The 17,421-nt window shown below is 44.1% G+C and overlaps 1 protein-coding gene across 2 annotated transcripts in view; it reads right to left on the bottom strand.

Moving 5' to 3' along the window:
• TAF3 (TATA-box binding protein associated factor 3) overlaps positions 1–7,329 on the bottom strand; it is a 140,103-nt gene extending 132,774 nt beyond the window's left edge. For both annotated transcript variants that reach the window (XM_057733012.1, XM_057733014.1), the window contains exons 1-2: positions 7,007–7,329; positions 2,550–2,792 (exon numbers count right to left, since the gene is read on the bottom strand). In XM_057733012.1, coding sequence (XP_057588995.1) covers positions 2,550–2,792; positions 7,007–7,172 — 409 coding nt within the window. In that variant the 5' untranslated portion in view covers positions 7,173–7,329. The remainder of the gene's footprint in view (positions 1–2,549; positions 2,793–7,006) is intronic.
• Between the last annotated feature and the right edge of the window lie 10,092 nt (positions 7,330–17,421).

Raw genomic sequence — 17,421 nt, 5'->3', positions numbered from 1 at the left:
TATGTTTAGAGAAGTTGTAACAAATACAAGTTTCTGAGATCAAAAACACTGACATTAGGGAATGAGGGGTTTAAAGAGAACAGCTTTACACAGGAGTCACAAACAGTAAGATTTCCTCCGAGGTAATAAAGGCTACAAATACAAACAAATTCAAAGGTGGGGAGGAGACAGATCTTTAGCAGCTGCTAAGGAAAGCTGGGGATGACTGAGATGCGGGTGGAGGTGTTCCGAGTCCTGCTGTTCATGTATCATCAGGCCAGGAAAGAAGGAGACACAAGGAACTCCTGCAGCCAAGAGCCTGCAAACAGCATTTAACTGAACCGAGTTCAAGAACATTTACTGAAGGCACACTTTGTATCACATGTACAGGTGAAACTGATTGCTGCCTTCAATGAGGATTAAATCGCTAAGAACTTTAAGCAGAAAAGGTGCCAAGCTAAGGTGTCAAGCAGAGTCTTTCCAAGTAACTCAAACCCAGAAAGCTGTGACAAGCCTCCAAAAGGTTACAGCGAGTGCTTTCCACACCCATGGTGCCTATGACCAGGCGGGACCCACGGCTTCACCTGGACACAGTGATTACAGCACCAGCACTGCTCAGTGGAGCCCGCTGCCCCCAGAGCCAGAGCGTCTGACCGCCACGACCAACCCAGGATAAATCTCTACGACTTGGGGCCAGTTTTCATCCAGTTTTTCAGATGAGGCAACACTGACACACAGACTGTAAAACAATTTATTTCATGTCTAAAGCTAGTCCATGAAACAAGTAGGTAACACTTCAAGATGCTATTAAAGTGGAATTGGAGATCAGAAGAAATGAACCGCAAGGAACTGGGACCCTCGGGAATGGCTGGTGGGGAGGAAAAATGGTGCAGCCACTGTGGAAATAGTATAGCTGTTCCTCAAACAATTAAATACAGAATTACCATATGATCCAGCAATTCCTCTTCTGAGTATAGACCCCAAAGAACTGAAAAGCAGGGAATCAGGTATTCGCAATGTTCATAGCAGTATTATTTGCAAATCCATCAACAAACGAATAAACAAAACATGGTTTAATACCCACAATGAGGTATCATTCAGTCTTTAAAAGGAGGGAAAAAATTCTGACCCCTGCTACAACATAGATGAATCTTGAAGACATTATGCTAAGTGAAGTAAGCCAGACACAAGATAAGTAAGATTCCACTTATATGAAGTACTTAGAGTAGTCAAATTCATAGACAGAAAATAGAATGATGGTTGCCAGGGGCTGAGGGGAGGGGCAATGAGGAGTCATTGTCTAATGGTTACAGAGCTGGAGATGAAAACATCCTGGAGATGAACAGTGGTGTTGGTAGCATAACAATGTGAACGTACAGCAATAAAAAAGTTAGAGGGTTATTTCTGCCGTCACTGGCATTATCCTGAAGTATATCTAGGGTTTAGAATTTTAAAAAAGAGGGACTTCCTAGGTGGTGCAGTGGTTAAGAATCTACCTGCCAATGCAGGGGCCACAGGTTTGATCCCTGGTCCAGGAAGATCCCACATGCCAGGGAGCAACTAAGCCCCTGCACCACAACTACTGAGCCTGCGCTCTAGAGCCTGTGCTCCGCAACAAGAGAAGACACAGAAATGAGAAGCCCCAGCAATGAGAAGCCCATGCACCACAATAAAGAGTAGACCCTGCTTGCCGCAACTACAGAAAGCCCGTGCGCAGCAACAAAGACCCAACACAGCCAATAAATAAATAAATAAATAAATTTATTAAAGAAAAGAAAAAAATGGAAAAGCTGCAATTTTTCTCTAACAAGAAAAAATATTTTGTACCTGCATTAGAGACCACAAATTATGTATGTATCTCTTCAAAATCTTAGTGAGTCTAAAAAGATCAACATGTAAAATCATGCTGGAAAAAAGGAACTGCGTGGATTGACTACTGTGCCTGATTAGGTATTATTTTACAATGAAAATTATATGTGACCAAACATAAACATTTCTACTCATCATAAAGATGCAGACAGCATGCTCTCACTGCTGACAGCCCAGGTTCAATCTTTGATTGGGGAACTAAGATCCCACAAGGCGCAATAAAATGCAGATAAATAGATAAACCTGCATAATATTAGTGACTGTTCACTCACTCACTGTTCCCAGTATCTTCTAACTCACATTTATAATAAGGGGGGAAGGGGAAGAGCTACCCCAATTTTGCTTATGCTTCAAAGGCTTTCTCATGTACTTAATAACCCATTCTCATATAATACGTCTCTTGACACACTTCTCTCTGTGGTCACATTCTGTTCTCCCCTACCTAAAACTGACAAAGGAAACCAAAGCCTCATCAGACATGACCTTGAAGATTCCACGGCTCTGCCTGGAAAGGCAGGCTGCAAGTTTGCTGGCTTAAAGGTTAGAATAATTTGTAAGTAATATTACAATTTTTTCATGCATTTCTAGAATTTATATGTTAACGTAACATTCTATGTAATTCAGTTAGGAAACCTAAGGAGATTAAAAACCCATTAAAATACTTACAAACATATGAGCAAGAAACAAAAAACTCCACAAACCTTCTTGAGAAGACACAATGGGTGGCATGTAATCAGGGATGTATTCTTTTCTTTCCTCTGCATCTTTACTTCCGGGTTGAGGAAACTGAAGTACGTTGTTCTTGCTAACAGGAAATGAAGGGATTTGATGCGGGAAAGTGACAGGTTCAATGTTGTGGATGTAGTCTTCTAGTTCATGAAGGCTAACCCCCATAAGCTGGAAAGCTTCACTAACATCATCCAAAATTGGGTCTGTCCGGCCATCTGAAACAAAGCCAAAAGCAAAGCAAATTATTCTCAGAAGATTCCATGAATATTTCTTAAAACATCAAGAAAAAAGTATTAGGTAAATATGCAGCTCAGAATCAAATATATTATATACTTAAGACCCAAATTATTGGAAAGAATTGAATAGATTTTCAGTAGAAGGTCGTATTGTTTAAATACTAGAAAGCTGACTCCAAAAGTCAATTTTAAATATGATCTGACAACCAACCAGAACCCACAGACAATTCATATTAACCATCAGCCAGCACAGAACTAATGTCAAAAGTAACTCACAGATGGTCAACAGCACCTAGAACAGTGGCTGACACAAAGTAAATGTCCCCTAAATACTATTATTATTTTTAACTAAATAAGTACTGATGGAATGTTGAGCTTGGTAAATGTCCATTCCATTCTCTCTACTGCTCAGTGATACAACAGTGGTTGGCATACAGGTAGCACTCCATAAACATTTGTGGAATGAATTACACCACTGAATCGATTTTTAAATTCAAGAAAATCTGCTGAAAGGACTTAGACAATAAAGGTAATTTACATATAAATTTTAAATGTATTTAGAAGCCATCGTATAAGATGGGTAGAGATAAAAACAATAAAACACTAGATACAGTGAGAGTCTCTTTACAAAAGGAAGTCTCTCCTCTGCTTGCCCTTAGCAAAACTTAAGGTCTCTACTTCTTTTAAAACGTGCATGAAAATTCTAGTTCCAGATTTCCAATAGTCTGTTTTTTTAAACTGTAATCTCCTACAATCATAGCAAACTCAGTTTGTCTGAAATTAAATCATGATGTAAAAGGGAAAAGAATAATTCAAAGTTTATAAACTCTAGACACATGCTTGCTCACACCCATGCAGAAAACTCCTGGAAGGATATACATCCAACTGTAACAGTTTATGGGGCTGAAAGCTGCAGAAGAGGGGAAGGGAGGAGTTGAGGCAGGAGACTCGCTGCTAACGTGAAAGATTCTGTAGTCTGAATTTTTACACAAGTATGGGTCACTTCTATGACGTACAAAAAAAGAGAATACATGAAATGAATAGACATTTCAGTTCTTCGATTCTTATTTAAAAACATTATTCTTTTCTCACTCTAAAAACTGTGGTCCTCTTGAATTGCTCCACATTTTTGCAATTTCCACCCAAGACCTTCTGATGCTCCTCCTGCACCCTTTTCAGCCCTGGCTTTCAGAACTTTTCCTTTCTCTCTGTTCCTACTCTCACTGCCTCAGCACAGTTTCAAGCTCCTCTGTCTTGCACTTCACAGACAGCACAGTTGTCTTCAAGTATCACTTTCATCACGCTATCTCCCTCCGTAGGAGTATGCAGTGTTTTCTACCACATTGTCATTTCTCTATCTATTAAGTCCCTCCCTAACTTGATTTCGCTCCACTTAACATCTTCCTCTAGCACCTTCCAAATGAACTGGCTACACGTGCCAAGCTGGCCGCCTCACTTAATCCCACTTGATTATCTCAGGCTATGCTTTCTCTACCTGGCGTGCTCCCCACATTAGACAACCTTGCTTCACGGCTCAACTCAAATCTCATCTTTTCCGTGAATCCTGCCTGGAACCCAGAGTACGCATGCGTCTCTCCTTGGCTGTATTCCTTCTGCATTTATTTACTGCCTATACCTATACCGTGTACTGCTTTCAGTGTATACACACATGATTTCATGTCTAATACAAAGCATACAGAAATTTCTCTCCTGAATGCCTTGGCAAATCGTTACCTTAGGGAAATTTTAAAATGCATTATTTGTTGAGTTAATAGTAACTTCCGATACTTGCTTTAACTTGAGATCATTTTTTTAAAAAAGGAACAAATACCATCAGTTTGTTTTTACTGACATTTGGACACCCTTGTACACACCTTACGGGTAGGGATCGTGCCTAAGTAATCCTATGTCTCCAACATGTAGCACAGAGCTCGCATCGTAAGTGGTGCTCAGTAAATGTGTGTCAGAAAGACAAAGGAAATAAAGAAACAGAATATAAGACTGCATAGTGGCGACCTGATGTTACACAATTCTGGTTTAAAATAAAAATAGTGTAGAGAAAAGAATCTTTAAAAATCTGTAACTAGTAAGTATACCAGGAATTAGCATTTTCAAAAAAATTACCAAACTGCAACAGGGAGTAATGAACCCAATCATCATATTCTCACTAAAAGCAAGAAAATCATTCTAGGAATTGGGTAATTATCAATGGGGTTCACATGAATGCAAAACAGGGATCACCAGATGACTCTAGAGCACCTGGCTGCTTGGAATGCCAGCACCTGTCTGGTTCCCTGTGTAAGGCAGGAACGGTTACTATGTATCCAGGGTCATTTTGATTACCTAAAGGTACAGAACATTTGTCCTCATTTAGGGAACTTGGTAGCAAAATCTGGACTAGGCATGCTGTAACAGTGCACTCAAGGACCAGGAAGGGAGGAGGGAGGGAAAGAAGAAAAGCGGAGGGCGGTGTGCTGGTGGTGTACTTTCGAGATCACAATGAATGAGAGCTACTCCACAGTTCCAAATTCAGATTAGAAGTGTCCATGAAATCAAGGGGTTCAAAAAATGCACATGTTTAAAACTCAAAAAGTGAAATGCCTAAATAGTTATTATGGTTGTGGGTTATCAGTTCACAAATATTACTCAACAAATATTTCCTGGGTGCCTATACTGTTATGGAACTGTATTAGGTTACAGAATACAAATATAATAAATTTGTCTTCTGAGTAGGGGGAAGAGGAGAGGGTGAAAGATATACACAGATGGTTACAAAACAAGGTGTTCAATAACATAGCAGAAATACACACAGAATTATGAGAACAGATATCACGAGTTTCCTAAAGTAAGTGATAAGTGAATCTCGAAATAGAAGTCATACTACTGGTGGACCAGGGGGCGAACGAGCTGCTAGGAAACAGTATGCATGCAGGAATGGATGGCTGAAAGTGTTTTGGGAAAGGCAGGTAGCTCAGCATGGCTGCAGATTTAGGGTGACAGGGTGGCAGAAGGTAAGAAAAATGCTAGCTCACAAAGGGACGTGTGTGCTGCTTGAGAGCTCAGATTTTTCAGCCTGTAACCAACTGAAATATTTTTATGAATGACACAATCAGATGTGCGTCCTGGAGAGATTACCAGATTATCCTGGCAGCACTATGGAAGCTGAATGGAATTTGGGGCCTAAGAAGTAAAGTGTATCCATGCGGCTCAACTTTTCAGTGGAGCAACTGCTTTAACAACCAAAACGAAATACCCATGAAACACTTCACCCGGTTCCCCAGCTTACCACCTGAAAAATAATGCCCAGAAACTTAAATGAGGGGTAGTTCCCCTCCACACACACACCTCTCAGCAATGAGATGATGTGTTGCTTCTATTAAATATTCCAACTCAGTAAAGGCCACCAGCTACAGCTACTCCCAGACATTCACTTAAACACCACTTCCTGCAGGCCAGATGACCTGGGGAGCCTTGTAAATTGCTTGTGAACTCCCTACCACACTTTGGTAACTACTGACATAAAAATAAGGAGGAGCAGGAAATCAATGGATGGCAGATGGTAAGCCAGAATTGATCTACGCGAAACTGACAAAGGTGGCCTTGGGAAGGAGTCAGCAGAGATGCTGTCTCTGAAATGAACAGAGACAGAAAGGAGAGAGAGGCAGGGTCCCTAACGGAGGGGAGCTGTCAACGAGTACGTGCTGTCAGGAGCTGAAGAATGGCCAGCCTTGTAAGGAACGGCCGGTAGACGGAGCGCCTGTGACAACTAGTTGTAGTAGTTTGCGGGCAAGGGAGGAAAAGGGACCGAAGTCACTGAGCTGTAAGGCGTTCTGGAGGTGGTTCTGCGCGCAGCCAAGAGCAGACGATGATGAAGACCGATGATCAGATCGCAGAGGAGGGCAACAGGGGGTGTGGAGCTGGGAGCTGGGGTGGGGGGGACAGAGCTCCGGCTGCAGGCGGGAAGTTAGCGGCTGCCGAAGAGGGACCGAAGGCAGGACTCGAGTTCCCAGCGACGGGGGAAGCGGAGGGGCGTCGGGGGCCGGGGAGACACCCGATCGTGGGGTGGGGTGCGGGGTGGGTGGGGGGTGGGGAAGGACCAGCACCTCTCGGACGCCGGCAGGGCGAGGGGGAGCGCCGAGGTGCCCCTCGCGACTGGCCAGAGGCAGCCCTCCCGCACCCAGCCCGGGACTCACACAGCTCAGAGTACCGGTGGCAGCCCCGTCCCAGCTGCTGCAGGTAGCGCTGCAGCACGTCGGTGAGGAGGTGGCAGGCGCTCAGCTGCACCGAGTCCCAGCCCAGCGCCTGGCAGATCTGCGCCACCGAGACCCTCAACAACGACCTGGAGTAACTCTCGCACATCCCGCTCCGTGGACGCCACCGCGGTCCTCGCTGCCGCGTCTCTCCAGGCCCGCCGCCTCCCCTCAGCAGCGCCTCCGATTCATCCTCTAGGGCCCCCCGCGGCGGGGAAATCGGCCCCCCACCCCGCAACCCCGACCCCCGGCGACCACCTCAAAGCCTCGGCAGCACGGAGCGCGCCAGCCTGAGAGCCGCCATTTTGGGCTCGCTCCGCCTCCCGCTGGATGGTCGCCGGGGCGAGGCAGCACGAGCCGAGCGCGGAGCGCGCCGATGAGGAAGCTCCGCCCCGTTGGGGGCAGAGCGATAGGTCCCGGGATCGACGCTCGGGCCTGGGAGGATGCAGGAAACGGGCGGCGCGGAGCGCAGGTGGAAGATGCGCCCGGGGAGGCAGGTGCTTGGGGCCTTCCCGGGGTGCTCTCTCGGAGACGAAGGAGGAGGGGACGTCCAGCGGTTCCGGGGCGGAGGAGGGAGCCGGGATATGAAATTGAAATGCGGGTGTTAGAGAAGAGTGGGAACCCGAGAGGCTATGAGTGCAGGGGTGCGATTTGGGGCGTGGAAACTTCAGCACTCTCCCAGACGCGGATCTAATCCAGTCTTGCCTCTGCTAAAAAAAATAATAATAATGAGCAGTTTACCGTTGTATAGATTAGATCACGTCCAAGCTGTTAAGCATACCGTTCGAAACCCTTCACAGTAGGGCGGGGTGTAGGGTGTGGCCAGTGTGGCACTGACCTCCGGGCAGCAGAAAACGTAATCAAGGTCAATAATAATGCAATTATGTAAAAATCCAATCACTGTTCCCACACTCCGGCCTCTCACCTCTTTCAAATCCCAGCCCTGGTTCCAATAAAACTTTATTTACAGAAGCGGGTGGCCTGCCGGTGGGTAAGAGTTTGCCGCTGTGCCCTTCACCGGCCTCTGGGATCTGTCAGAGGACGAGAGGACTCAGTTACCTACGTAAAGTCCTTAAATCAGCGAAGCAGGATGAGTGTATGGACAACTGTTTCCGGCCCTAGAGTGTTCTCCCCGCGCCAGCCGAGTGTTGCCAGATCTTAACCAGCTGCGGGAAATCGGGATTTTTGTGATGAATAGCTCGATCAGTATTTTTAACCATTGGGAATACATTGTTAAAGTCTTAATTTGCAAGCCAAATGAATCCAACGGTTAAGCCAGATTCAGCCTATGAGTAGGCAGGTTGTGATGGCTTACCTAACTCAGTGTCTTTACTTTTTTGTGCTTTTTTTCTTCTAGAAGCTTCTGGAGTGTTCCTGCCTCCCTTCCCCTCCTCTCTCTCCTGTGTTCCTCTCTTCTTGCACCTATCACAGTGCATTTAGTACTTGCGTTTATGTGCCTCTCCAATAAATTGTGAGTTGTTGCATGGCTCTACGTGCTTCTTTATAGGGACCATTCCAGAACTTTTAACATAATATTCAATTTTTTTGAAATCCCAGAAACCCAATAGAATGGAAAATATGATACTTGAGCTAAATGACAACCTGCAGACAAGGAGCAAGGTACTAAGTGGCAGGGTGCCTATAATATTTTCTCCACTAACACTTCTGACCCCAAGATTATCAGGGACGTTTTGGGTGCTAAATCTCTGGGACACTTTGCTTGACCGTTTTGTAGCCATTTGATAATGTTGAACACTACCTTAATTTTGAAAGTCTTGTACCTTAGATCTCACAACACCCTGCTGTCTTCTGTTGCAGTACTTCTGGAAGTTCATTTTACATCTCTTATATTGCCACTGTGTGTGTGTGTGTGTGTGTGTGTGTGTGTGTGTGTGTGTGTTTTAACCCCTTAATCTTTTATTTTGGAAAATTTCAAACCCACAGAAAAGTTGAAACAGAAGTATAAACACAGGTACACACGTCACCTAGGTTTACCAGTTAATGTTGAAATTTTGCCACATTTAGTATGCACACATGACACACACACAAACCCTTTTTTTCTTTTTTTCTTTCAGAATAGTTGAAAATAAGTTGCAAGCTTTATGACATTTAACCCAGAAATAATTCAGCATGTATCTCCCCAGACAAGGACATTCCCCTACATCACCATGGGTCCCAGATTCAGTTCTCCAGTTCTGAGGTGGAGATCGACCTGCAGGCTTATTGAGTGCTCCCAGGATCCACACCTGTGCAAGGGAAGGGGGTGCACTGCACTTTCAAGGAGGGCCTCAGGCTGTCTCACATGGAGCTCTAACTCGGGGGTGGCCCATCACCTCTGTCCTGAGTTGGGACAAGGAGGCTGGACCTTTATATTCCCTTGTTGGTAAGTCATTACCTGAGGGCTTCCCTGGAAAGGGTGTGATCTTGGGAAACGGAGCTGAATGCAGCTGGGGCAATTCCAGGGAACACTGAAGCCGTCCATCCCTCGGGGAACTGAGCAGTGCAGTACGACAGTCTGATAACTGTCTTAGTCCCTTCTGGCTGCCATAACTCAGACTGGGTAACTTATCAACAGACATTTCTTTCTCACAGTTCTGGAGGCTGGAAGCTGAGATCAGGGTGCAGCAATTTCGGGGTGGGGGAGGGCCCTCACCTGGGGCACAGATTTCTCAGGTTGTGTCCTCACAAGCTGGGAGGGGCTGGGGAACTCCGTGGGGTTTCTTTTATTAAGGCATTAATCCCATTAATGAGGGCTCCACCCTCATGACCTGATCGCTTCCTAAAGACTCCACCTTCTAACACCATCACATTGGGCATCAGTTATTGCAAAATCCTGGCTCTATTCTCTGTGCTGTGTATCACATCCTTGTGTCTTATTTTATACCTAGTAGTTTATACCTCTGAATCCCTTTCCCCTGTCTTGCCTCTCCCCCAACCCCTGCATTCTTTAGGTCTTTAAGGGTGCCACTGATTTCTGCCTCCCCCTCCCTGGAGCCAGCCTTGCCACTGCCATAGTCCTTACCCCAGAGGCCAAGGAACTAGCCTGGGGGGTTGTACCAACTTCCCCAGATGTCTGTTCTACTTACACATTCAGGAATCAGGGAATTGACCCTGGGCGGGTCCATCAACCCAGGGAACCCAGTGTGAGCCAGACCCGGGCCAAGTCTCCGTTTATTACTTGGCCTCCTGTGACCCCGCTCGAACTGAGGGTCCACAATGACTCGTCTCCTGGTTTCAGTCTCAGCTCAGCCCCTCTGTTCAGCAATCCTCAAGACATTCGGGTATTCTCATTCCCCTGTGGATGGTTCCCTAAGTAAATATCCTTTGCGGCAGGAGTGTGGGAACCATTACCCTCTCCCTTTGGTTTGCAGGGTTCTTCCTCCTGAAGACTCCAGATTGTTCATCTGAAACTGGCTCAGACCCACACTGGGCAAGGGATCCTGGCTGGCTATTGGGGAGACCACCCTCAGCCCCCTCATTACCCATCCTTGACCTATTTTGATGACACAGATGGAGGAAGCCATTTGTCGGATGCTCATCTGTTTCATCCCCGGAATCCCTTATTCTGTGAACCTTCTCCAAAACCCACCAGGTAAGCCCACCTGCCTCTGCTTTTCTCATCATTATTGCATTCACCTGGCTTCTGACCAGAAGCACTGCTACCTGGCCTCTAATATTTTAGGGTCCTCTTATCCCTGTATTTCTGGAGTATCTAATAAACGATGATACATGGTACCAGATTGTCTCCACCTTTTGTACCACCCTGGTTCACAGGTCACTACTGATAAACGTTTTACAACCACCTTGTGCCTGGGGCTTTTTGTGTTCCATCTACCACAAGGCGCAGAGGTTCCTGTGGCCACCAAGTGGCTGAGGCAGCTCCCAAATCCCATCATAGCATCCGCTCCCTCAAACCCTTCCTGTACATACAGTCCCAAGTCGGACTCCCCAGGAAGCAGCATCTGAGATGGAGAGTAGCCTGCAGCAGGGTGCTCTTGGGATCACCACCTGGAAAGGGAAGGAGTCCGGTTGGGGAGGGAGATGCTGGGCTGCTGTCCATCATCAGGGAAGACCTCAGCCAACCCCATAGAGAGCATTAAAGCTGAGACGCCCTCCAGAGCCGTCTGGAGTTCAGGCAACGGGCCTGACTTTATACTCCCACATTGATCAGGCAATGGGTGTGGGCTGCCCACGAGGGGGCCATGACCTTGGGCAAGGTGGTCTCCAGCTGGGGCAGTTCCAATGAGGTTTGACAGCTGAGGGCTGTGTGCTGCTGGAATTCCCGGAAAGTGGGGGAATGTGTCCTTCTGTCCTGCTGAAGGGGGGTCTGGGAAGCACATCACAATTTCTGTTACCCCATCACCCCACAATCACACGCAACAAACAAAAATGATACAGTAATATTATCCAATATGAACCGCATATTCAAACTTTACCATTGTCCCCAAATGCCCTTTAGAGCTTTTTAAAAAATTTTTAATCCAGGGTCTAATCAAGACTCATTCATTGCATTTTGTTGTCAAGTCTCTTTACTCTCTCTTTTTATTTTTTATTTTTTTGGGCGGCACTGTGAGGCTTGTGGGATCTTAGTTCCCTGGCCAGGGGTTGAAATCTGGTCCTCAGTAGCGAAAGCCTGACATCCTAACCACTGGACCAGCAGGGAATTCTCTTTACCCTCTAAATAATAAGATCAATTCCACCAGCTGGTTGTTTGTTTTATGGCTTCTGCTTGTTGGGTTTTTTGGTTTTGTTTTGTTTTGGTCTTTCATGACATTTACTTTTTCATAAAGTCCATGGCAGTTATTTAATAGGATCGATCTTTTGTCTGATTGTGTTCTCACTTGATTAGATTCAAGTTAATTTCAGCAAGAATACTCCTACACAGATGATCTGTCCCTCTTGCTACATGACATAAGCAGTCAGTTTGTCCCATTATTGGTGGCAAACTTTGGTCACTTGTAAAGGTGATATCCACCAGATCTCTCCATTGTAAGGTCTCCTTTTTTTTTTTTTTTTTTTTACTTTGAAACTAGTAGGTAACCCACGAGGCGATACGTTGAGACAATGCAAATAACCTGCTTCTCCACAACCTGTCAGCGTCTCACAGTGGTTTTATGAGCAAATCCATTTCCCATCTCTTATTGGATCAACTGTTACACTGGTGGCTACAAAGAGGTGATTTTTCTATCATTTTTTTCCCTGCATTTATTAGCAGACGTTCTACAAAGTTTGCTCACCTATCCTAGTGTCACTGTATGGTCAGGGATTCTTTTTTGCTCAGTGAGTTATACCTTACCATCATTATTCTTCTGATGCTTAAATTGGCCCATTTTCAGCCAGTGGGAGTCCTTTTTTTTAAAATGAAAGTTGTATTTGTACTTAATTTTTTCTTTTTTTTTTTTTTTTTAGCATTTATTGTTGTCTAGTACATGTTGTACCCGTGCCCGCTGCACTGGAAGCATGGACTTGTAACCACTGGACCTCCAGGGAAGTCCCTGAGAGCCCTTTCAAGCCAGCTGCTATGTTCTTTTAACAGGCCACTCTCATTCATTCAGTGTTTCCTTACTTTGTGGTACAAGATTTTTCAGGCTCACCTTATGCTCACCCTGCCCTAGACTTGGAATTAGCCATCTCTCTTGGAATTAGCCATCTCTCTTGGATTAGCCAGGCATTGGTTCTTGTTAGGAATAATATTTAGAAGCCAAGATACAAGGCTACTGACCTCCGTTACCCCAGGGGTATCATTGCTTGAGGGGCCTTTTAGTGACAGGACTAAAAGCTATGAGTATTTTAAAGGTCTAGAGCACATATATGATGATTCGGATCTAAAACTATATATTCAATACATGTTCCTGACCTCCTATTTCATATTTGCATCTCCTCTCCCCCAAAGTGAGAACCCTGGTTTCAATTATATCAAATGTTTGCTTTATCCTATAATGCCTGTGACTGCTTTTTTTTTTTTTTGCCATACCACGCAACATGTGGGGATCTTAGTTCCCTAACCAGGGATCAAACCTATGCCCCCTGCACAGGTTAAGCTCGGAGTCTTAACCACTAGACCACCAGGGAAGTCCCTGTGACTGCTTTTTTAAAAAGAGTTTATATTCTTTTTATATGATCCACTCCATTGGTTTTAAAGATTAGGCCCATAAAGGTGACTCCCTAATACAACACTGTATCCCAAATTTCTGCCGAGCTTTTCATACTGGTGTAACTTACTGCACCGAACAAATGACTAATGTCTGTTTGAATATCCCATGGATAACTCAAATTGAATTAGCATGTGATGGATGTCCAAAGCTAAACTTGTCATTCTCTGTTGTTTGCTGTACACTTCAGAAGGGCAGAAACTGTGTTCATCTCCTGCACTGATAAATGTCCAACATATAGCATAGAGAGACCCAGCAGGTAGTCAGCACTCAATAAAGAAATGCCTTTTAGGACAATTCATCTTGAGATAGTGTGTAGAATGGATTATAGCACAGCCCTGGGACTCTGCTAAAAACCACCAAAGTGTACACTGTAAAGAGGTGAATCTGATAGCATGTGAGCTATGTATCAATGGAGGTGTTGTTTTTAAGAAGAGAATGTATTCGAGGTGGGAAGGACGGGTGGACCCAGGAAAGCAAGAACCTCCCGCGAGAGGTGCAGCATGGAAAGAGGCGCAGTGAGTGCCGGGTGTCTGCAGACAGGCGGGCAGGACACAGAGTCCATACACCCAGATTCCTCCTGGAGGGCAGGGCTGTGACTTGCGGATCCTGATCTCTCCATCCTCGCGGGCGATGGAAGGAACTGAGGGCAACGTGGAGGCCCTGGGTACTGGGGTGAAGTGACAGTGCAGAGAGTGGGTCCTCTAGCTGAGGACTGGGGGCCCCGGTGCAGCAACGGCATCACTTTTTATTCAGCTGGTGTTGGCAGGAGCTCAAAACCGCAATTTTCAAACTTAGCGTTTCCAATAATAATAAATTTCTGAAAGCTGCAAATAGTCTGTATTAATGGTCAGGGAAACAAATGTTCACTAAAAGGGCAAATTGTTAGAACGAAGGATTTGTAGCAATGGAAACAATCCTGAAATAGTAAAATTAACATTTCTAGCACTTTAGATACTCTACAGATGGTCTCAGAAGTGTTATGTAGTAAAGCTTCACTGCATTTGGCACCGTCATTACGCTGATCTGATAGTAGCAAAAGGAGGGATGTGATTTGGGGGAGGCTTTCAAGCTTCCCCTTCAAGGCTCCTTTATGTGGGTCTAAACTGCACAGCAGGGGGTGCTCATAATCTTGCCCCAGATCACCTTTCCAGATTTCTCTCACCCCAGGAGTTTACTTTCTGTTGGGCATTGTCCTTGAGGATTCAGTTCAGACCTCACCTCCTTGAGGCTGGGTGCATTTTCAGTCTGGTCATCTAAGCCCACATTGGGCTCATCTTCCCCCACATTGGGCTCATCTTCCCCCAAATTGGGCTATGGCTCACCAATTATAACCCTCACACATCTCATTCAGACGTCCCCAGTTTTACTTATATTCGGGAGTGTGTATGTGTGTGACTTTTTACTTACATCAATTTTTAAAAACTCAGCCACCACAGTCACGACCCTGAGCAGTCTGTCTCACACGGATCCGTGCCCGTTGCCCTTTGATAACCTTACCAGCCTTCCTAGTACTCCCCTACCCCGCTCTCTAATCCCGGGCAACCACTAACAGGTTCTCCGTTTCTAAAATTTTGTCATATAAAAAACAGTATACATGTGGAATCGTATAGTATATAATCTTTCAGAATTTTTTTCTCAGCGTAATTCCCTAGAAATTCATCTAAGTTATTGTGTGTATTAATAGTTCATTCAACTCATTTTAAAAAATTGGGTTGTCTTCTTACTGATTTGTGGATGTTACACAAAATATACACACTTTATACAAGCTTTATTTGTATTGTAAATTTTTTCCCTCAGTCTTTTGATAATTGGATTAAATTTAATTTTAATAAAGCCCAACTATCAACGTTTTTTAAATAGTTCCTTTTTTTTTTTTGACACACCGTGTGGCTTGGTTTCTCAGTTCCCTAACCAGGGAGTAAACCTGGGCCACAGCAATGAAAGCGCTAAGTCCTCACCACTGGACCACCAGGGAATTCTTTTGAGTCATGTTTAAGAAATCTTTGCTATTCCCAGTATCATGAAGCCTTTCTCCTATTTTCTTCAAAAAGCTCTATTTTTATACCTTTTATATTTATGATCTATTGCAAATTAATATTTTGTATGGTATGAGTTAAGGATCAGGGATTTTTCCTATAGAGATATCCAGCTCATCGAGCAGCATTTACTGAAAGTATCATTCTTTCCCACACTGAATCACAGTGACACTCTTATAAATCAGGTGGCTGTACACATATTTTGTTTCTAGCCTTTTTGGTCCATTAGTCTGTTTTTCTACCCTTGCAACAATACCACACTATCTTAATTACCATGACGTTTTACGTAAACTTTTTTTCCTTTTTATGCTTTTGGTGGTTGTTTGAACTACTAACAACAGTGCTATGAGTATTTTGTACATGTGACTACATGCATTTCTGATGAGTATATATTTTCGATAATTGATCACTGGATTTACAAGTGTTCAACTTTAGCAGATACTGCCAACCAGTTTTTCAGTGTTTATCCTGATTTAAACTCTCAATAAGTATGTGTATGGGACTTCAGTCCATACTTGATGTAATCATTTATCTTAGTCATTCTAGGAATTTTTTTTTCTTTCTTTTTTAAAAAACAAGTTCAGGGAATCTAACCCAACATTTTTAGCTATTATTTTTCCCCACCCCCATTTTCCTAGGTTATCTAAATAAGTGTTGTCATTGTGAGTTCAAATTCTCAACTCTGAGTGTAACCGGAGACATCTTAATGAGATCTATGAATTGTATCAATGTCAATATCCTGGTTGGGATATTATAGTTTTGCAAAATATTGCCATTGGGGGGACTTGAGGCAACTGGACAAGGGATTGCTCTGTATTATTTCACACAACTGCATGTGAATTTATGATTATCTCAATAGAATGTTCAATTGAAAAGCCAGCAAAGGGAGTTCTTTGGCGGTCAGGTGGTTAGGACTCCTCGCTTTCACTGCTGAAGGCACAGGTTCAGTCCCTGATCGGGGAACTAAGATCCCACAAGCCGCGAGGTGTGGCCAAATATATAAAAAAGAAACCAGCAAAAAACATCTCTCTCATAGACACACACACGGTGCTCAGACATTTGGAAAGGGAACACCCAAGTTCCAAAGGCCAATATGTGTGATTAACCCCACTCACTGGCCATCAGGGAAAACACAAGTTGAAGGTATTATTGTATAGCACTACACTCTTACCAGGTTGGCAGGATGAAAACAAGTGAGGATACCCAGTGTTGGGGAGGATGTAGACAAGTGCCAGCAAGAGCATTAATTGGTGGACCCACCCTGTGAAAGCATTGGGCTTTGCCACAGCTGCAGAACATTCACAGACCCCGTGACCAAGTACTCCCACTGCTAGGTGTGTACACAACAGAAAATCTTTCAGATTTACACCAAGAGTTGTACAAAAGATTTAGAGAAGCATTTATACTGGTTCCAAGCTGGAAATAACCCAAACGTTCATCGACAGTAGAATTACTAAAGTCTTCAGATATTTATCATGTGTGGTAACATCAAACAATGAGAACAACTGCCCTACAAATGTGGATGAATCTCACGGACGTAATGTTGAATTTTAAAAGAGCAGTCCCCGAAGACTCCATCTGTATGTGTCCGTTTACTTAAATTTCAAAGTCAATCAAAATAATCTATGGTGACAGAAGTCATGACTGTGGGTACTTTTGTGGAGATAATAAAAAGGGCAGGGACACAGGAGAGACTTCTGTAATGACAGGACCTTTCAGATCCTGATCTAGATGGTAGATAGGTGAGTGTTTACACTTTGCAATTACTGAGCCATGAACTTATGAATTATGCCTTCTTTTGTATATACACTATACTTCAATAAAAGTTCACCAAGAAACCTTACCACATTTTTTCCTGTTTTTTTTTTCATTATTTGCTTGTCTTTGCACCAGTCTGTAAGCTCCTATAGGGAAGTATAATTATTACTATCGTATCCTCAGAACTTAAGAGTGCTAATACCACAGGACATCAGTAAACATGATACTGAACCGATGATTACTTACGTAGATCAGGGACATTTAAGCAGATACAGCATCCATCCCACATCAGATCCTAAGTATCTTGCAAATATTGATTCATTTAGTCCTCATAACAACCCTATGAGGTAAGTACTATTTTAATCATTATTTTACAGATGATAAAACTGAAAAATTAAGTAACTTGCCC

The sequence above is a fragment of the Hippopotamus amphibius genome, chromosome 4 (genome assembly GCF_030028045.1).
Source record: "Hippopotamus amphibius kiboko isolate mHipAmp2 chromosome 4, mHipAmp2.hap2, whole genome shotgun sequence".
NCBI classification, from domain to species: domain Eukaryota; kingdom Metazoa; phylum Chordata; class Mammalia; order Artiodactyla; family Hippopotamidae; genus Hippopotamus; species Hippopotamus amphibius.
Note: the sequence above shows the minus strand (reverse complement) of the source record. Positions and strands in the feature narration are given on the sequence as shown.